Genomic DNA, 22,083 nt, shown 5'->3' on the forward strand with positions numbered 1-22,083 from the left:
TTTGTAGGTGTGAGAGGAGTAGGGTATTTCGTTTTTCTTCCCAAAACGGTTTTGATGCACTTGTTGCTGCTGCAACAAGTGCGCTGCAACACGGCTACTGTACATACCCAAGTACTATTTTCTCTTTTAATGTCGTGGTTTCTTTCCTCAAAGACCTGGTACCAAGGGTACTGTTGGGCTGGAGCTGGATAGTTGGGAATGAATACCTGTAGTCTTGAACAGCGTCGCTATACAAAAGACAGAAACAGTCCGGACTTCTGGGAAAACTGGGAATCTCTGGGAATTTTGAAAATAGCCTCAGTCGTGCTTTAACCTAAATAATTGAGCGCATTCGAAAACGGCATCAAGGGCTTGTTGAACATTGTAAGACGCGACGAGAAGTGGGATTGCACTACTGGCCTATCTCACAACATCATTCCATCCCACACTAAGGGCAGCCACTTCAGGTGTACAGTATTATGGTTTCCGGATTGCGGAACTGCATCATTTTAGTTCTTGGTGTGGTTTCTGGATCCAATTTCTGGGTGTATCACTACTAATCTGGAAGGACAGTGGTCATCGCTTCTCTGTCCTCGGCCGACGCGCTTTTCATACAGTTACAGATTTAAGGGCGCATCATTAGATGTGTTATCGAGCGCAACACTTCTTCCTGCAGAAATGTTGGTGAGCATTGAGTTTATAGGAAGGGCATCTTTCGAGAATTCGCCCCCCATCTGTCGTGCCACTCGACGTTCACTGGTATCGTCTACATTCGTTTGTCGTACAACGACCATAGCAATTTTCTTGTACAGTATTTTTTAGTACCTACTGTACCAAGGCCCTTTTTTATAACTACTTCTCGAGTTCGGCGCGAGGAGTGCTGTTTTCGCTGCATGGACGGAACAAAGAGTAAATGTTACGGTACATAGAAATGAGGCAAGGCTTCTGCTACAGAAATCTCAACAATGCACATGATTTGTGAAGAGTGTAGATAACTGAAAGAAGAGGACTATTTAGTTCGTAACACTGCTTCCTTCTGGGTACCCTCGCATGCCTTTATGTGAAGGGTAACACTGCCATCCGACATGGACATAAGCTGTAAGGCATAGTAGAACTCGAAAGGCACTGTCTTTCGACTGGGTTTTACTTCACGGTACGTTTTTAAAAGACTCAGGGCCTAAAACTAAACCAAAGTTCTGTATTCAGCAATGTAACTTGTCGGCAAGAGAGCTTGATATAAATTGATGACAAGCCTGCCGTACTGTGGTGGCGTCGTGGCCAACGAAAGCTGATACATTACTGATACCAGCTTCGATTGTGCCTCCTCGCCCATTGAGTCAGACATCTGTCAGATCCCTCTCAACTCGTCTGGACGTGAGTCTCCGCCTACAGAATGTCTGGTGAGGCCCACATGAGCATTGTCGGAGTGTAATCCGAAATACACGTCTTGCAGGCCGACGGTGGCCGGCTCAGAAAAAACCTTGTCCCCCTCTATCTCTCTCATAGCTCCCGCTGCAACGTCGGCCATTGATTCAGGCATGAACTTCGCCGAGAAGCCCCACGCCTTTATGGCCGACAGTATCCATACGGCGCACACCAACAAAACGGTGAAGGTCCCTGCTGCAGTGAGTCCTATGCCCACAATCCCTATTTCTGTCACCACTGCTTCGTGGGTGAAATCCACCGCCGCCACGGAGACCTCCGTGGTAAATGCAACGGCGGCCCATTCAACGGGATAATAATCAAAACTCCCCCACAACACGGTGACCGAGGCATTCAAGACTTCTCTGACATTGGCAGAGTTAACGTTGGTGTCACGCAAAGTAAATCCTTCGTACCAAGATCCTGTGATAGTCTGATCTGTGATGTTGGCGTCTCGGTAACTGGACATATGTAGCTTTGCCGGTCGTATAGTAGCCATCACGCATGCGGAATCTATGCACATTATGTACTCAGGCTCGTAGCCGGTGCACTCCCTGTCAAGCTTAGCGTATATTAGTTCCCTTCCAAACCACGGCTGAACCTCCTCTAGGTTCAGGTCGGCATCCTCTAGGTCTGCGCACTTGAATGACTGGATTGGAGACGTCGCAGCTCTCCGCACTTCATAGTCGCCGACCGACACCTCCGGATATAGACATGAATCAGTTCGGCTCAATTCCTCGAAGTCATCCCAAAACCCGGCCCCCGTCGCGTCGGTACCCATGGCCGAGTACGTCTCCCTCGTTTTTCTCCTGACCCTGGTGCAAGACGCTGCACGCAGACCAGCCTGGCTTCTGAACGACATCACTACTCCGGCGCCTTGAGCACTATAGCTGTCGTGCAACCAAGATGTGTCTTGTACAGACAGAGTGTTGTTCCATATGTGATCTGCAGCTATTACACCGTATCTCTCATTGACGCCGGATATGGAATACCCCGCCATTAAAAATAAGGCTCCAGCCAGTGGAGGGGCCACCGTGAGTAGTACCCTCAATGGACCCCAGCCCCTCCAAGCCACACCTAGAATGGGCAGGCGGGGGGCAGTAAGTAACTTGTTCTTCTTTTTTCCGTATACTTGAATTTTGTCCAAAGAATGGTTTGCTCTCCCCGCAAAGTACCACCCTAACTGCGTGGCTATAAAATCCAGGACTATTGAATAGGTCCCGGATATTATGCTCGGGTTAACCTGCACTCGCATTTCGCGCTGTTGAACTGGTTTGAGGTTAGGTGCGTAAATACAGGAGAGGACTGGGAGGTGTCGTTGTGCGGCAGCTATCTTCTGTGCGCGTCCTTTTGTTTCCAGGCGCCCAACAAACATTCTGTTTCTCAACTTGTTGTTACAACTTGTTGTAACAACAAGTTTCCCCACTTACAAATGTCCCAGTTACCATAGATGCTCATACCCTTGAAGGTATCCACCAATGATTCTACCATTGGAATAGTAGATGGTCATAGCCTTGGTACGAGTATACCTTGAAGGTATCCAACAATGATTCTACCATTGGAATACACTGAAGTAGATGGTCACAGCCTTGGTACGAGTATTTCCTTGATGCCTTGATGCCTTGCCTTGATGGTAAACAATACTGTTATGATTCTACCCCGCCCATGAAATACTGTCACCCTGTACAGTACTGTAAGTTTACCTGGGTTTAGTGGGGATTTGACGCCGCGATTTCGGGATGTTTTTTCATTTTTGCTTTTTGCTTGTTTATTCATGCAGAAACTGAGAAACTTCATGATTCTTTATGAAGAAACGATTTTAGACAATGGAAGACACTGCATGGAGATGGGCTACAGGGACCCTAGGAAAGCATGGGGGATATCGATTTCGATGGTTGATCGCGATTATCGGTGGGTCGCCTGAAGAAGGCCGAAGTGGTGATTTTTTCATTTTGCAGCATTATCTGGCAGTTTTTGCGCGCAATTGCGCGCAAAAACATGATTTAATGAAATCGCGGATTTGACGTCACTTTTACAGTAAGGGAGATTTTGCGTTTCGCCAATCGCCCCCCTAAACGCAACATTATCTCAAAAGGTCTTACTGTATATTTACGGTAGATGACGGTGAAAAGTTTGAAGAACAAAACGTATCAGCTCCCCCTCTATTCCTAACCAAAATCAACATTTAAATTAAAGAAGTACTTCCAGTGCTCTAAATGAGCTCAAACTTGGACAGAGGGTTGGACCCTGCCGAAGGAGACACATGCCTAAGATTCCGATGCTGTACCGAAACGGCACCACAACTGTGGTGAACGCCCTCATTGGCTTAAGCCACCTCAAGGAGCTATCCTACACCGAATTTCGAACCACTGCGCATCAAAAAATTGTATTTGCTTTTATTTTTTTCGTAATTACCCAGGTAACCGGAGCACGCTGTCGCGCAAGAGACCACCTTCCCCATCGGGATGTCTGCCGTTGCATCTCACGCCGACCCCTCTCCGACATCCACAATACATGCGCGATTCGTGCTCCTTCCGCCGCGTCCCTCGCCGAAATGCGCTCCTCCGCCTCCCGCTCTCGCTGAATACGACGTTTCTCTGCATTGAAGTATACCTTGAATGTGGACCAAGGTATGTCAAACAGGCGAAACGCCGCGCGCAGGGAGCCCTTTTTGTTGATGACGTATCGACGGGCGTTGTCCATCCGAAAGTCTTTGTCAGTCGTTGGGAGGAGTCGGAAAGGCGTAGAGTGGGCCCTCGGGATCGGGGGTGATTGCGTGTGAGAGTACCAGGCGGGCTACTTCGGGGCTGAGGGGGTGCTTCATGGGGAAATCCATGTGTGCTGATGGCTCAAGTGTTGTTGATTTGGGCGCGCGAATCTGGCGCGGACAAAGAGAGGGCGGGGAATTCGAATATGCAATCAGATTGATGCGGCGTCTACTCGTGTTTGAGATATTCGCTCACGAGTGCTCGTCATGCCCGGGCATGATAACTTTATGCAAAAGTTTAATAACTAATCCGGTTAGGAATGCAGTAGTGGTTAGAGAATGTGGTGTCCGATGATAGGTGTACAATTTTGTTGGTGATGATGGTGGTTGTGTTTATGGGGTTTTCACAGTACTGTGCGCCGATGAGCTCACTACGTCGGGAGATTAGCCAATAGGGAAATGTAATGCAACAGTAGAAGTAAGGATTTTTGTGTATTTGTACAAGTACAGGGCGCCCATAGCTCCCCCTGCAGTGACCCGAAAGGGTAAGAATGTAAGGTGCAGTGAGTACAGTAGCTCAAAAATGGCCAACAATTCCCACAAAAACCTGCAATTCTGACACGCTCAAGGCCATCAATTGGGTATGATAAACGAGGAGGACGGCCCAACAATTGATGTCTCGAATTTCCCATGCAGCTGTATTGGGATTTTTGTGAAATCTCCAAGAGACGGTGGCCAATCATCACTATCCCCGTTATTGCAAGTTTGTATAATTTTTTGCGCACTCCTGCAACGCAAAAACCAGCCTTTTAAGGCACACCCTGAGGGTGCAGACAACACGCAGTACAGTATGTTGGCACGTGAATGTCACTTTTTCATAAAAACGGGGCATGTTTAGACACACCCTGTGGGTACAGGGTGTGGGGCATGTTGAGACACACCCTGTGGGTGTGTCTTGACATGCCTTGTTTTTTATGAAATAGTAGAGCTCAGAGCATCTCCACTGGTTGGTGTTTTTTGGGTCTAATGATCTATGGCCCATGAATTTTAGACCCATTAGATAATTTCGTCTCCACTCGTTCCAAAAAACACTGGGTCTATCCCTACCAAAAAATACCGTGGGTCTATCGCAGGATCTATTCAGACCCCGAAATAGACCCGGCAATAGACCCGATCTATTCGCCACGTTGCACACGTGAAGCACAAATCTTGGCATTTCTCGTCCTGCCTTTCTCGCCACCGCCGCTCCCATCCCCTTCGCCTGACCTACGGGTTATTTCCAGTCATACGGTTCCCGCGACTTTTATGTGCTACCCAAACTGCCCATTGCCGTCCTTCACTGTTTTGTGACGGAAAGAGCGCGCGAAGGTCTTCCATACTGCACACACGTACACATGGAAATTCATTTATCAGGCATGACAGAGGTACGCACATCTCCTCCCCCTTTCTTTTTACTAACATATCCCTCCTGCTTCTCTTGTTTGGCCGTTATGGGAAGGGGAAAGTCATGGACGCCCGTTGAGGACGTCATAGCATGCAAGGCGTACATGGGGGTATCTGAAAACGCGGTAACTGGATCGTCGCAGCGGAAAGGAACTTTCGAAGCTCAGATTGCCGAGCGGTACAACAATTTAATTACAAACCATTACGAGCAGGGAGATGTGCTACTACCTCTGGAATCACGTTCCGGTTGCTCAGTCCGACAAAGATTTAAGGATATCAAAGCAGCATGCATGAAAATGGAGGCAAACATGAAAAGGATTAAGGCAGCGATGACCGGTAATGTCACGGATTCAGATCATAAGCGAGTTGCTACAGCTATGTACAATGGCCAGGTAAGTTCTGCAACAGAAATGTACTTGTACTGTTCTCCGGATCCCGTCGAGCCCGTTCGACCTTTCCCATTTCCTGAAGCTTGGAAATTTTTGTCGAGCACAAGAATTTGGACATCTATCGATGAAGTGACAACCAAAGCCGAGAAGCGTAGAAATGCTCAGAAAAAGCGAGCAGAGGCTGCTGCAGCAATATATGATGAGGAGGGAATCGCGATAGAGGAGTCGCAGGAAACAGGAGCACCCGAGGTGCAAGTGCCAGACGCTATCTCTCGACCTGTAGGCGTCAAAAAGACGAAGAACATGAGCAATGCACTACGCGTCAAAAAAGAAGCAAACGAAAAGCTAGAATTTCTAGGAAAAGTGCAACAAAGAAAAGCAATTGTTGCAGAAAAGGCTTTGGTATTGGCGAAGCTGAGAGAACGACGAGAATTTTTTTCGAGCGAGGGGGTGAGCGCACAAGCAAGATCGAAATACCTCCGCCTTACCGAAAGAAAGATGCTCGCCGATTTGGAAAAGGACTTGGACGAAGAGTTAAGCAGCTGTCCAACGGAAGCGGCTTGTTATGGTGAGGATTTGAGTTCTGCACACGCATTGATCGCAAATGGAGAAGAATTTAATCATCCCGATGATGATGACCCGCTTCCAACTGAGATACGTACATCCTATGTCTCTGGTGATTACATTTCTAAGCCGACTTCGAGGCCTCGAAGCATGCAGATGAAAGATATTCTTAATGAGACATCCACACATTGCGGTCACTGAGGGAGAGTCACATTTTTGTGACATACATTAAAGCTTTTGCAAGTGCTAACTGCTGCGACTTATCCCCAGGTCGTGTTCTGTCTTACTTTGCTCTGTGATAAGAGAGACGAACACGCTCATATATACTGCGTTGTACATTACCAAGGGTACTGTACTATGTGGAGGGGGATCCGACGGGCCGGTCTCGGCCTGCTCCAGGAACGTCCTAGGGGAGCTCTAATATTTTCGGGTGCAGCGTACAGCGCCCTGTGATTTTAGAGGCGGTAGAGAGTGCGACGTAATTAAAACTGTGTCAATCAGAGAAACCCAATCCCTGTGCAAGACGGTCATTCAGGTTCCGTATTAGCGTAAGATTGCCAAATATGCGTGATTAAGGCTTTTGTGAGCGCCACATGCTTGGCATAATCCCCACGATCGTGCCCTGTCGACCCAATTCTAACTGCAGACGTAAAGCACCCTGTACCGCCGTTCTCACCATCGGGAATTGGCACAATGATGGACCTAGAGTCGGCAGCTATCAGAGCGTCAATCTCCGCATCAGATATCCTCACACCTCCGGTCCCATCGCCAGAAAACCCTCCTCTGCGCTCTTCGACGATCATATTGTGAAGTATGACACAGGCAGAGACAATTTCCTCCATATCACTTGCGCTCCAGAGCCTCCCGGGGGAATATAAAATATTCCAGCGAGCGAACAGGACCCCAAAAACCCGTTCTACTGCTTTGCGAACTGCCTCTTGTCGCATTCGAAACATTTGCTTTCGCGGATTTTGTGTCTCCGGCAAAGTCTTGACAAAAACCTTGTAGTTCGGATATATTCCGTCAGCCAAGTAATAGAACCAGTCAAACCTTTTTTCTGCAATTACACTTTCCACGCGGAAAGGAGGGTAGACTCCGCTTAAAACCTCTGCAAAGTGCGGGCTGACATCAAGGATGTTGATGTCGTTCATGCTTCCAGGGTACCCAAAGGCACAATGCCATATCCAAAGATCCAAATCGCAAATAACTTCCATTCGTAGTGTAGAGACTTTTTCTTTTCCTACGTTATGACCTTGATGTGCTTTGGGTGCATTTTTCCAATCCCACCCTGCACAGTCCACACATCCCATACAGCCCGGAAATCCTACCTGTGCAAATCGCGCTTCAATGCGCTGAAGGTCTACTTGCGTCGGCGCGCGCAGGTATTCAATTCCAAATGCAGAAACCACACCCCGGCAAAACTCTCGGAGCGACTTCAGAGCGGTAGTCTCACTCATTCTACAGTACTCATCCACAGCGTCACCTGGAATGCCGTAGGACAGCTGCCTCATGGAAGCAACAACCTTTTGCAGCGGATGGATTCCTTTTCGTCCTGTACAGTCCGAATTAATCCCCAGTCTTATGTAGGCGTTTCTCTCCATGACACCGTCGTACACGCGGAGAAAAAGCTCTTTCGGCATTCTGAACCTTCTTTCGAAGAGGCCAGCACTGTAAACAGGACCCCGCTCTCCCGATCCATCATCCCTCATGCTCCGCTCGTCCCAAAAGTAATCCAGCATTATGCGGCGATGCCCACTCGAAAAGTCTCGCAAGACGTTTGGACTACGTCCAGGACGGGATCCGCCGTGCTTTCCGTCATTCTCTTCGTTAAGCTTATCATGTGCTACAATAATTGCGACAGTATCGACAATGTCGTCGTCACTGTCATGCACGAGTTCGTCTAAGTTGAAGTTCATGGTCGTTCTGTAGAAATACGAAACTGGCAGTTAGAGAGAGGGGCGGGGGAATTACGAAGGGAGGGGGGCGGGCAGGCGTGCGAGAGCAGAAGATAGACCATTAGACCGTCACTGGTGGAGAGGGGTCCCTTTTTAGCTCCATCTATCAATAGCATAGACCCGCGGCCGAGTGCGGTCTAATTTTTGACTGGGAGCCAGTTGTAATTCTCCACCTGGCATTTTGGACAAATACATTATATCCCATAGACCCTCGCCAGTGGAGATGCTCTCAGCCACAATGATCGGGCTGTTGCGCAATCACCTTGTGTTGACAAATGGTCTCGACACTTCCGAAACGACGCGAAGCAAAGTGATCATGCGTAATCTTACAAGGATTAAACCAAAGGCCTTGGTACAGTATGGTTAAATGATTTTAACACTGAACATCAGTTTCATACACTATCAAAATGATGTCACAACAAAGAGTACAGCACCGCACCAATCACGGAGACTGAGTGTCCTCGTGAGAACCGATCATGCTGGGAAATTTGGTATCTATCTTTTGTCGACGCCTGCGACAGTAGCGTGCGTTCTTGCCGGAGCCAAGCCTCCTTGAGATATACGTCATTGAGAACGAGATGTACGTCATCCTTGACCGATTGAATGCTTCGACCTCGGCAACACAATCGTTCCACCGTTGCAGCGCCATTTTTCTCTTGGATAGAACCGCGCTAGCTTCTTGCAGAGTCAAGTCATTTTCTACTCGAGTTGTGACTTGTTCTTCTGCGGCCTACCGTAATGCTAGATGCAATGACTTCAGACTCTCTTGAAGAGTTTCCGTCTCCAATTCTGTCCCACGAATGAATTTTGAAAGCTCATCCTTTCCTTTTTGAGGCGCTTGTGATCTTCTGCTTCGCTGTGCAGGTTCAAAAATTGTTTCTCGGAATCATGGAATCGATTTTCTATTCGGAGGAGATTATGTTTTCGCGTTCCAACGCCCGACAATTCTTGTCAACGTCGTCCTGTAGATTCTTCATTCTGTCCGTGCCGCCTCTAATGCCCTCATCAATTTTAGAAAGCCTTCTTATGCTCAAACCGACCTAACCCCTCTTCCCTCACCCACATCCGTGACCTCCCTTCACTCACCGCCGTCCCACCCTCCAAACTCGACTGCACTCCCTTATCACCGTCGCATCTCCGCTCATCTGTATCGCCTTCTTCACGTATCGCAACACTTCGCCCTCCTCTCCCGCCCCTCCCCTTCGACCCCCACCCCCCTACGCCTTAGTCGTGTGCCATCGCCCCGTCCCCTCCACCGTGCCCCTTCCCCTTCGTCTCGTTCTCCATCTGGTCGTCCTCGTCGCTTCGCCGTTAGTATCGCCCTCCCGCGCCACATCACGGGTTCCCTTTCCGCTGCGTCCGCTAGTATCTCCAGCGCGCTCTGCGCGCTGTCGGGGGGTGCTTCCCCACCCATAGCGGCTCCCGTGTATTCCCCGGACGCCCTCATAGTCGAGAACTTCGTCTTGGTCGCCGGCTCTCCAACCGCTTTGCCGACCGCTACGGCCACGTTCTTACCACCACATCTTTTGCCAAGCCTCCCGCCTCTCACTCCGTCGCTTCCTCGTGCACAAATTGTTCGGATCGTCTAGCCTGTTTGGCAGCCAACCATTAACAGTTCGACCCCTTTCCACAGCTACCAGAATGCGATGGCCTCCTAACATCATCCCGTTCGCTTCTCGTCATGCAATCTTCATATCGCGTTCTCGTTCAAACTCAACAAATGCGTAGTCTCTCAAAACTCCCTCTCGATCTGATGGCATGACAACAGTTGCCACAGCGCCATATGCCTCGAATGCCTCGAATGCATCCTGCAATGACTTCTCCACCATGGTAAAGGGCAGATTAGCAACAAAGAGCGTGCTATACGCATTTTTTGTCTTTGCAGAATCGTCGCTTTTTTGGGACCCACTGCTCTCCTCTCGTTGTTTTTAACGATTTCCGAGGCCCTCTTCAACGCTGCGTTCCGAACACGCCGTCTTCTTTGAGCAGGTGTTTCAAAGGGTGTCTCAGGCTTGCTCACTTCCATCAGCCATTTTGGTATCGCTTCGGTCTTTTGGATCTTCAAACATGGCGGCGAAAGCACCCAAACCTGTCATGGGTTTGAGCTTACGCTGTCGCGGGGGTGGCTTGAACTCAATGGGCTTGCGGGTTGCAAACATTTGAATGATTTGTTTGGGGAGGCGGAAGCGTTGCTGGCCGCTGTAAGGATACGTTCTTCTGTATGACGGATGTGTTGAACGGGGGCATAGAAGATTTCATCCGGCGTGCAGTTAAGTGCGTGCAAAGGAAATCGATGTGAAGGTACATAACACGCTTCGGAACTTTCTGTTCACTCGTATCGAAGAGGAAGAAGGGTTGGATCTTGTGAGTCTGAACTTGCAAAGAGGTCGGTATCATGCAATTCCATCATATACGGATATCAAAATAAAACTGATCGGACGGGGTGTGCGTGGGGCTTCGGATATCACGAAGGATGCGAATCGGCAGAGTCGGTTGTTGACGGCGTACGACGGAAATGTGAGGAATCTGGATGCATGAGTTGGACTTATGGCTGAGGATCATGAGGGCGGTGGACAGATGGGGGCGCTTTTGGGAACAGCAATTTAGGGCGTTGCGCGATGGAGATAGGTTCTACTATGAGAACACGGGGGTGTTCTCGAGCGAGTTGAGGAGCGCGATCGCGAGGCTTGAACGGCTGTTCTCAGGGTCGGGAAGCGTGTTGAAGGGGGTTTTGCTACGCAATACGAATATCGCAGCGGGGGATATTCCGAACAGGGTGTTCTTCGTGTAGATAGGAGCGATAGGTGGTGTTGACATGTGTTGATAAACATGGGCTGCGGCGCTTGCTTCCCCCCACCGCATGTCACGGCTTTCACATCGCAAATCGTCCTTTCCCCCTCGCTTCTATCGCAGGCTTGATCTTGTCGCAAGGTGGCTTGAGGTCGAAGGCGATGGCAGCGATGGGAAAGACCGAGGTCGGATGATGGGGGATCCGTTGGAAACGCGGTGCTCTGCCCAAAACGCATAGCCACGTGTGCCGCACCCACACCTGTACACGCGGTCGACGTGCACTCGATCCACGTGCACGTGATCAATGCCAATCCCACAGATCCAATCCCAAAAAAATGCGATCCATCACGCCCTGCTCTCCCACCCCTCTTTTCAAGCCACCCCCTCGGCTCGAGGCATCACGTAACACCATGCCCATCCACCCCTTAAAAACCAGCCTGTTAAGACACACCCTCAGGGTGTGTCTTAACAGCCTGGTTTTTGAGACAGGGTGTGTCTTAACATGCCCCGTAATCCGATCCTCAATTCGAACCCTCCACACACCTTATTTTCCCCCTTAGCCCGCCACGCGCCGCGTCTCCTTATCGACATACACTCTGCCCACCCAATCGCACGTCCACCCCTCCCGCACCCTAAATCCCCTCCCGCACCCCCTCCCGCACCCTCACACCCACCCGCTCCATCCCCACCTCACGCATTCGCACCGCGCCATATTAGGCACACATCCGACATCACTTCACGCCTCTATCCGTTTCCACGCATCTCCCCGTCCCCCCGAGTTCTTTACTTGCATTGCACAAAGTCAAGCGCTTTGTGCAGGGGGGCGCATGTCGGTTTGAGAGCGAGCAGAGTTTTCTTGCGGGGCATATGTATTGAACGATGCGTTTTTGCGCGCCCACCGTTCTGCACTGTGTGTCTTGACGTCGAGCGCATGACCATGTGACGTGTTCGTTCGACTTCATTTACCACTTACCCTTCAGTAGTATGCACCTGAGATATTTTGAGATACGGCGCGCATGCGCCAGCAATGCATGTCCCACCCAATCTGCCACGAAGACTCCACCCGTGGTCTCTCCACGCAATTCTGCAAACCCATCCATGCACCCCACACGCCACCGCGCGAGGAGACGAAGCCGCCCACGACTGTGCTGTCAAAAAAAATGCTCGTGCGTCTGTGGCTGCAAGCTGGAAACGCCGGGTGGCTGCGTGAACCCGTTTTGCAGCTACCCACACATTCATCCACCTACGCGCGTCATGTGGCACGTGATAATCACGCAGTCGCGCTCCTTCTCGTCGTGATTTATACACTCAGGTTTGCTTTTGTGGGAGAGGGTGGATTTGATTGTGGAGAGATGGGATAGGGTGGTAAGGGAGATTGGGCTTGTGTGCGAGCGCACTGAAAGGATTGCTTTGGTATGTCGGAAAGGTGAAGGAGAAGAGAAGGATTTTAGTCCGGGGGGATGAATGGATGGATACAGGGCGATGAAGCTAGAGGGGCAGTTTAGGCGTGCGTGGCCGGAGCGAAGTTTTTGACAGTTAACATGCCTGATTCAAAGCATGGCCGTATGTGGGGGCGATGTTTGGGCCTGCTGTGCTGCAATGCTTAATGTCATGCCGAAGGAGCATGATCTGCAGTTGGAGACCATTTTCGCGAGGAGGTTCATTACAATGAGCCATGATTTTGGGGAGGTGCTTCCTGTGTATCCAAGGAGTTGCGATGTTGGGGCACACCTAAGCGCACGGAATGTGTAAGTGTCGTTAGTTTGCGCAGTTTTATTCTCAAGTTTTACTAACGGAAACTGGTCGTGAGTGATTTTGCTTGGGTAACACGATGGCGGTAGACGCCGAGCAACACCACATGCTCGAAACTTACGAAGATGTCGCCAATTTCCTTTTACAGACCTACGCTACGGACGACACAATCGCTGAGGCTTACACCGAAGTTGCTTCCTTCCGTCAGAGTTCTAACATGACGGAAGAAGCCTACAGCAACCAGCTGCGGTACAAGGTCTATTGCGGTACTGTCTTTTCCGATCGCCGGCTGAAGTCGCTGTACGCGGAAGGATTGCTCAGTGCTCCCTGCGAGGTGGGCGCAAGTAGGGAATTATCTAGCGACACACGCCATGGTGGACTTCCAGGCGGTCGCTAGATACGCACAAGACATCGGGGAGACACACCGCTCGGCAAGGCGGCATTTCCAGCCAACGACCGTTGCGTGCCGCAACTTGGTCGGCAGACCTGCCTTCAACCGCCCGGCTAGGAAGACTCCGGTGTTATCTGTCAAGTCCTCGTCTGAAGCCGCTCTCACTGGCGCTTCGCCCAACTCAGATGGTATCTTCGCAATAACAAGCCTGACAGCACCCGCAAGTACTCTGAGTTCGCCGCCAACGAGCCTCCATCCGTCACCGGTACCTCCAACGGGAGGGGTTACAACTCCAACTTCCATGGTGTCCGCTGAAGGTCTCCGATACGGAAGCGGATACCAATGCGTAGGGTGTGGACCGCCCCTACCGATTCTTACTTAGGACTCTTCAGTGACGATCCTTCTCCTCCGATAGTCCCGCAACAAACGCCCGCATTCTTCGTCTTGCCCCTTCTTACCTCCCTATAGCTCCTTGAGAGGAGGCCTCGTCCACTCCCAGAGCGGTTTCCTGCCTGCAGTACCGACATGAGCGCGTGCTCACAGGAGCAGACGCAGCTTTAGTGGTCTGTAGACGCAGTGAAGGGCATCATAGGTCAAGTCTGCTCCGTTTTCCTTCACGGTAGAATCGGTTTGTTCCCAGTAAAACGCGGCTGGTTTCTCCGCCATGGCGGGGTTGATACAAGCGCACATGAAGGCCCTGTCCCCAGTCCTGGACTTGGGGCAGCGCCCAAGCCAATCAATATACATATCGCCGAGTCCTGGCGCGCAGCCATCTGACCGGTTAAGAGCGCACCATTGGTAGACGCCTCCAATCACCATGAGCGCGCTCGGACATCTTTCACTGGACGTCCGCATCGGCAATATCACAGCTAGGGTAAACGTTGTTATGGTTAACCGCTTGGCTGTGGACTGTATTTTAGGGACCACTTTTACCGACCAACATGTGGAGGCAATTTTACGAACGCAAAAGAGGGTGCTCTTTCATCATGTCCCCTTGGTATAAATCACGGTCTTGGCCACGGTCACACTGTGTAATCCGTACGGTGGTTGGTTATTAAGTGGTAGCCAATAGCACAAATTATGCAATTGCGTAATGTAGCTGGTATACAGTTACTAACAGCTACTGTAGCGGGACAGGTGTCCTGGCGTCCCGCTTAGGGGTTAACACCAGGGGCACCTGCCCGTCTCAGTAAGGAGGAGGCAGACTCGCCTCCGTTCCCTTTACGGCTAATTGCTAACACCGTTCCGGGTTTCCCTTTTAGCTTGGGCTTCTGACCCATGACAAGCCGTTCGGTTATAGCATCTCCGACCGACTGAGCGTCACTGGCCACGTGTGCTTTCCCTCTTTGCGGATCCTTTCCGTACGGTATCTACCTCGCGTGGGTATCTAACCAGCGAGCTCTCCATCACCTCTAATCCCCTTCATTCCGTGTGGTCGGGTTGAAGGTAGTTATCCCACACTACTCCTCTACCTCCTCGTCGGATGGCGTTAAAGGCTACCGATTTTTCGAGGAAGATGATGAGGACACCTTCTCTGGTGAATACTGCAAAATAGATCTACTGTCGCCTCTGCATGGTGCCAAGTGAAGGAGCTTGAGGTGCGGTATGATTGCAGAGCCCATGGATTTAAACCATGCCCCTACTGGAGAGCGGACCCTAATTCCTCTGATTTATCAGTACGGGCTTCTCGGAGTGTTTTTGAAGCTAATCCGACAAGTCGTGTGCTCCGAATTGATATGAATCCCGTCCAGGAGGTCAGCAGTAGTGCAACAAAATTCATTAGCAGACGAGAAATTGGAAACGTTTAATAAAGAGAGGGCTATGGAATATGAAAATCATTCCCACGCCTTCCAAAACGCTACAAACATTAGATCTGTGGTTCTGATGGATGGGCGAGATCCATTATCGATAGGTCTATTGGGATCGTGATTTATCATTTTCGATCATAGTCTGGGAAATTAGGATTGTAAGTTTTGCTACCAGTAACATGTGAGATTGCAGCAGATCGACTAGAGAACGAACAATTCTCCAAAACCAATAGAGGGAGATGCTGTCTCCGAAGCTGCAAAGAATGCGCTCCCGCAAAATCCTCAGCAGGAGCAGTGACCCCATTGAGGAAGGCTATAGACAAAAAGGCCCCCAACTTCGGGCAATTGCATAGAGTATTGCAAAATCGACCGGACGTAATCCAGCCCCTTTTACAATCTGAAGTGCTGGCCTGTATTCTGTTCATAGAGAAGAGAACGTGGTTGATCACCACATTTCGGTTCAGCTTACACCTCCCGCTTCCCGTTACGCTTGCGGTGATGTAGTTCTCTGTTCTGAGGAATTTCAGTGCAATGAAAATAGAGATTTATGAAACCGCGGTACTTCTCGCGAACATATCCCGCCATCTACACGCACTGCAGCCATCCACGTGATGATTCAGATGGTACAGATAAATAGATTAAAAGGAGCCGGACTTCGATCTGCTCCGAAATGATAATCATGGAAGTGTGAAAGTATGTCTGTAACACTGTGGTGTTCCGCCACGAAAGCATTAGTCAGATGTCATACAGCATGATTTCGTATGCATCTCTCTCCGTCATTTTTAGTCCAAACTCTCCTACGGAGTTCTCCTTCACTCCACAGTACTTAGTCCTCACGACGACTCCGAGAAAAGGAGAGACGAGGAGGAGACACGACGAGTAAACGACTCTTGCAACGAGGATTTTTACGCTCAACACTTTTCCTCGTCACATTTGGTAGCATCTAAGAGTACGGCTCACGACCGACGCCAAAAGTACGACGCTACTGCGTGCGAGCCAACAAGAGCAGCTTCACAATGCCGCTCACGAGAACTGGGAACAATTCTTCCCGGGCCCCTGCAGCGTCACCTGCAGAACGCACACCTCCGCCGCTAGTCGAACCGGCATTGAATCCAGTCGCGGCAGCGCCGCAACAGACTATGGACACGGCACATACTATTGCCGCCTTGCAACACGAGCTCGCGCAAGTGCTCACTCTATACAGTGAGCAGCAAGCGCAAATTCAGAGCCTTCGAAGCAGCCCTGCACCCTCTCCCGCACCGTCTACGTTTGGTCGCAGCATGAAGTCCCCGCCTATTCCTCCGTTTGCTGGAAAGCGCACCGAACAGACTTCTGTCAAAATCAAAGGCTTCATCTACAACATTCGTGCCGTAGGCCGTTACAACAATATGTCTGAAACACAAATGCTGCAGCTGGGAGAGTGTTACCTACAAGACCGTGCGGCCACCTGGATAATGCGGCTGGAGTCTGAAGGTAATAAACCTATGACTCTCTCTGAACTACAGGACGCGATGATCACGGAGTTCGTTCCTCCGGACGAGAAAGCACGCTCCAAGACTAAACTAATGACACTGAAGATGAAGACCACAGTGGCTGACTTTGTTTCTACGTTTAAGGAACTTACTGAGATATGTGATACCCCACGTTCAGAAGCCCACCTCTTCTTCTTCAATGCCCTAACGGACAACTACAAACAGGAGTTTACTAAACTCTATCCGACGGGTGAACCTTCCACCATGCAGGATGTCTACGGTCACGCCCGCACGTTCGAAATGGCTCTCCAATGGACCCATAAAAAAGGTGATTCCACTCGCAGTGTGTCTACTGCCACAAAGTCCTTCCCAGGCAAGAAAGAGAAACTCCCGCCCAAGAAACACTAGGACGACAGTGCACTTTCATGGGGTCCTGCACTATCGGGTGAGCACAACATGTATCGTCGCAGCAAGCGTTGCTTCGGATGCGGGGAGAAAAATTGGGAGCCCGGGCATTCGTGCGAGGGAAAGGCCAATAAGCCTGCACACCAGAATTCCCCAAACGCATAATGCCACACGAGAGTGTGGCGAATTCCAGCGGTACCATAGACAATGGACCGCTACGACTGTCTTCCTTGGAGACAGGATATGAGAGTGAGGAACCTTCCTACGATGCCACTCTCAATGGGAACGCAGTGACAGCGTTCATCGACTCTGGAGCTTCCCATATATTTGTATCACCAGCTTTAGCGGACCAGTGCGGTCTCAAGATACATCGAAACCCAGAAGATGTTGAGTTGGGAAATGGAACACATGTGCGCACGTTGGGAACTGCAAACGGAATTCTTGCGCTTAATAGCTTTATTGCGAACGAGGAGCTCTACGTTTTACCTTTAGCCAACGAAACCCAAGTTATTTGCGGACGTAACTGGCTACGGAAACACAATCCGGACATTGATTGGAACACTTTGGCAGTTTCTATCACGAGCGGATGGTACGTCTCATACTATCAAGCCGCGCTCCGCTACGCGCCAACCTTCTGTCACTATCAAACATATCCCTATCAAGCGAATGCGGACAATAGTTCGAAAAAGGCAAGCGGAACGTTTTGCAGTTAGAGTCACAAGCAAAGTTCATACAAACATGCAAGTGTCTACCCCTTTCGAGGACCTAGTTGCAGAATTCGACGATGTCTTCAGAGACGAACTCCCTAATGAGTTACCTCCCAACCGACATGTGCAGTTTCAGATTAACCTGAAGCACGACGAGCCACCGCCTGTACGACTTGTCATACGCCTCTCCACTGCAGAGCTTGCCGAATTGAAGCGCCAGCTTCAACGACTACTGAAAAAAGGTTTGATCAGGCCATCCTGTTCGCCTTATGGGGCTCCCGTCTTCTTTGTTAAAAAGAAGGAGGGCGACTTGAGGTTGGTATGTGACTACAGGGCACTAAATAAGATTACGATATCGGACGCAAATCCCTTGCCTCTCATCAACGAAGCCCTCGACCAGGTCAGTGGCGCTACAATCTACTCTAAAGTAGATTTGCTGGGGGCTTATAACCAGATGCGAATACGGGAAGAAGATATTCCTAAGACTGCAATAAGAACACGATTTGGATCATTCGAATGGCGAGTTCTATGCTTCGGCTTAACGAACGCCCCTGCCAGCTTCACAAGATTTCTGTCGTCTTTACTGCGCGACCTAAACAGTGAGTGTGTTGTACTCTTCCTCGATGACATTTTAGTGTACAGTCGTACAGTAGATGAGCATAAGGTTCATCTTCGACAACTTCTTGAAATCCTCCGCGACAATAAGCTTTACGCCAAACGTTCTAAGTGCTTTATTGGCTCCTCCGAGGTGGAGTTTTTCAGCCATACAGTGTCTAAGGATGGAATAAGCATGCAAACTCGATTGAAGGATGCTATGTTGGAATGGCCCGCACCACGTTCAGTCAACGAAGTACAGCAGTTTCTGGGTTTGACCAACTATTACCGGAAGTTCATCAAGGGATACGCTAGAATCATTCAGCCAGTGTCTGATTTAGTGCGAGGCCAACGTTTCACTTGGGAAGAGCCACAACAAAATGCCTTCGACTCTCTGAAGAAAGCGCTCACGACGGCCCCCGTTCTGGCACATCCCTCTTCACAGAAGGATTTTGTTGTGACTACGGACGCATCTAAGTTTGCGATTGGTGCATGTTTAGAACAAGATGGTCGGCCTGTGGGTTATCTCTCGCACCGGCTCTCGGACAGCGAAACTAACTGGGACACAGGTGATCAGGAGTTGTTAGCCTTTATGGTGGCCCTACGCGAATGGGACGTATATCTCCGCGGTCGCAAGTTTGTCTTTAAGACGGATCACGAGCCGATAAGGTATCTACAGTCTAGGGCTCGCCTTTCTGGCCGTCAAGCCAGGTGGTTGGACGAGCTCCAGTCATACATGCACGAATTTCAACATGTTCCGGGACCCAAGAACGTCGTCGCTGACGCTCTAAGCCGTCGTCCAGATCATTTGATATACCTCAAATCCATACAGCTACCCGGACCTAACTTCTTGCAACGAATCAGGGATGCGTACACTCAAGAAGAATTTGCTACGGCACTCATCAAGAGACTGAGCGATAAGGACTCAACTGACCCTCCTGATGATACGTGCTCTCGATACATCCGCAACTTTGACTTCAACGGTTCCCACCTCCTTTGGAAGGGTACGAACGACGCTCGTCTCTACATACCGCACGTTGGTAATCTAAGAACGGACATGATACGAAGCTTTCATAATCCTTCCCACTTCGCCACAGAAAAGACACATGCGTCTTTAGCTCGGCACGTTTACTGGAGGGGGATGTACGAGGACGTCAAAGCTTACTGTGCTAGCTGCCACGATTGTCAACTCAAAAAGGTACCGAACAAACTACCTTCGGGTAAGTTACAGCCCCATGACGTCTCCACGACATGCTGGGACGTGGTTACCACGGATTTTCTCACAGAATTGCCGAATAGTTCGGCAGGGTACGATAGCATCCTGGTCATTGTGGATAAGTTTTCCAAACGGGGCATCTTTATTCCCACTACAAAGACTATCACCGCCCCCAATGCTGCGCAACTTTTCCAAGATTACTTGTTTTCCAGGTTTGGTGTCCCAACCTGGATAATATCTGACCGCGATCCGAAGTTCAAATCAAGATTCTGGAAGTCGCTGGCGGAGATACTCAACGTACATCTCAACATGTCAACAGCCAATCATCCCGAGACTGATGGCCAATCGGAAATATTGATTCGGACAATCGCCAACATGTTACGAGCCGCCATTCAAAAAGATAAAACACAGTGGCACACCCAGTTGTGCGTGCTGGAGTACGAGTACAATGCGTTAAGAAATTCGAGCACAGGCCTGTCGCCATTAGAAATTGATATTGGCCGGATCCCTCCCAACCCGCTCATAAGACTCCTATCTGAATGCAAGATACAGTCCCAACATGCAGAAGACTTCGCGTCTAAAAGAGAATCATTCCGATTGGTCGCTCGCGACAATCTGGCTTTTGCGCGTGCACGTCAAAAGCACTATGCGGATAAGAAGAGGCTCGATGTGCAGTTCAAGGTCGGCGATTTGGTTCTTTTACGCTCCGACAAGCTCGACACCTTCAGTCGTTCTGATTTACCCGCTAAAAGGCGCCCTAAGTACCTCGGACCATTACGGATACGCGACGTTCTCGGTCCGGTGACCTCCCGTATTGAACTGCCACCCTCTATGGCACGAGCACACGACGTCTTCCACGTCTCGAAATTGAAGAAATACATACGGCCACCTGGAAGTAGTGGCCTGCTTCCTGTGGTAATTGATGCAGATGGTACAGTGGAGGAAGAAGTTGAAGCTATCCTGGGAAAGAAACGTCAGAACCGTAGACTTTTCTATTTGGTACAGTTCGTTGGTGATGCAGTTTCCGAAGCAGCTTGGATACACAAGTCGGAGTTAACGCATTGTAAGGATAAGATTTCGCAATACGAACAATCGACGCGGACGTCGATTTCAGAAGGAAGGTAAATGTAACACTGTGGTGTTCCGCCACGAAAGCATTAGTCAGATGTCATACAGCATGATTTCGTATGCATCTCTCTCCGTCATTTTTAGTCCAAACTCTCCTACGGAGTTCTCCTTCACTCTACAGTACTTAGTCCTCACGACGACTCCGAGAGAAGGAGAGACGAGGAGGAGACACGACGAGTAAACGACTCTTGCAACGAGGATTTTTACGCTCAGCACTTTTCCTCGTCACAATGTCCCCATCGAAATGCAATTCGTACTGTACATGCTCGAGAAGTGGGCATTCCCATACTCTCTTCTGCCCCTATTTCGATGGCAGATAGAAAAACTTTACGCCAAGGACATGATATCAGGAAAACGTTCCACCTTCGCAGTTGCCAAGGAATTGAGGAGCCGATATCAAGGAGAACAGATGTGGAATCTTTGAGGGCAAACCCACACCGGATACGGAAGTTCATGACCCCCTGTTGGGCCTCGTCATCGTTTGCGGGAACGTCCCATACAAAGTTTCGCAATTTAACGCGCTACGAACTTTGGTCAAATGAGGAACCAATACTTGTGATCTTCCGTCATACTCATTCATCCAACGCACAATGTTCCCCATGTTCTGGGAAGTTTCTTTCTTAAAAGCTCGTTTAACGGTTTCATTGTTGATATCTCGAAAGCAAGAACTGCGTTTCAAACGTTTCAGCAGTTTCCTGGGGAGTTCCTGCAATAAAATCTGGAGTGCAGGGCCCCTGTTCGCCTTACCCTTCCGTCAGAGTGGGCGAAGTGCGATGTCCGGATTTGTCCAATTTATCACAGAATATTCGGTCAATGTCATGAAAAGAATTCGATCGAGCTTTCAGAGATTGCGCGGGACCAGGCTGCCGTTGTGATTGCTTGAAAGTCTATCTTGGTTTCTTATACACAAAGACCTGTGAAGGCTTTTGCGGGAGCTACGAATCAGTTTGACATTGATGTGGCGGATATTGGGACGCTCTACATGACGGATGCAGTTTCAGAAATTTTTGGAGGATATCTTACACAAGGTCACCGATCAGAGAACTGCAAGCTGAGGGGATCCTTGCCGCTGTGTGGTGTGTTGAGTCTGCAATCACAAATACAACAAGCTGCAAGGAAACGCTTCAGAAAACGAACGGAACTATAAAATATCTCATTTAATACCTTCGTAGGCTCAAGCGCTTTCTAAAATGGAGGAGACGAAGTTGCATTGGCGAAGAACCGGCAAAAAGTTAATCATTAAATCGCAAGTAGAAGAGACGGAGTAATTTCGCTTCTCTATTGCAAAGATGCATGGTTTGAGTGTTGTCGTTATGTCGATTTGTGGCAATTGATGTCTCTCATATCGAGCTCTAGTTTAC

At 49.7% G+C, this 22,083-nt stretch overlaps 1 protein-coding gene across 1 annotated transcript; it reads right to left on the minus strand.

The window, feature by feature from the left end:
* Nucleotides 1–7,031: 7,031 nt before the first annotated feature.
* On the minus strand, nt 7,032–8,420 carry CHC_T00005626001 (hypothetical protein). The gene is made up of 2 exons (XM_005717160.1): nt 7,282–8,420; nt 7,032–7,251 (listed from the first exon to the last, which is right to left on the minus strand). The coding sequence occupies exons 1-2, from the start codon at nt 8,418–8,420 to the stop codon at nt 7,032–7,034; spliced, it is 1,359 nt and encodes a 452-aa protein (XP_005717217.1).
* Between the last annotated feature and the right edge of the window lie 13,663 nt (nt 8,421–22,083).

Source organism: Chondrus crispus, genomic scaffold (assembly GCF_000350225.1).
Source record: "Chondrus crispus Stackhouse genomic scaffold, scaffold_302, whole genome shotgun sequence".
Lineage (NCBI taxonomy): Eukaryota > Rhodophyta > Florideophyceae > Gigartinales > Gigartinaceae > Chondrus > Chondrus crispus.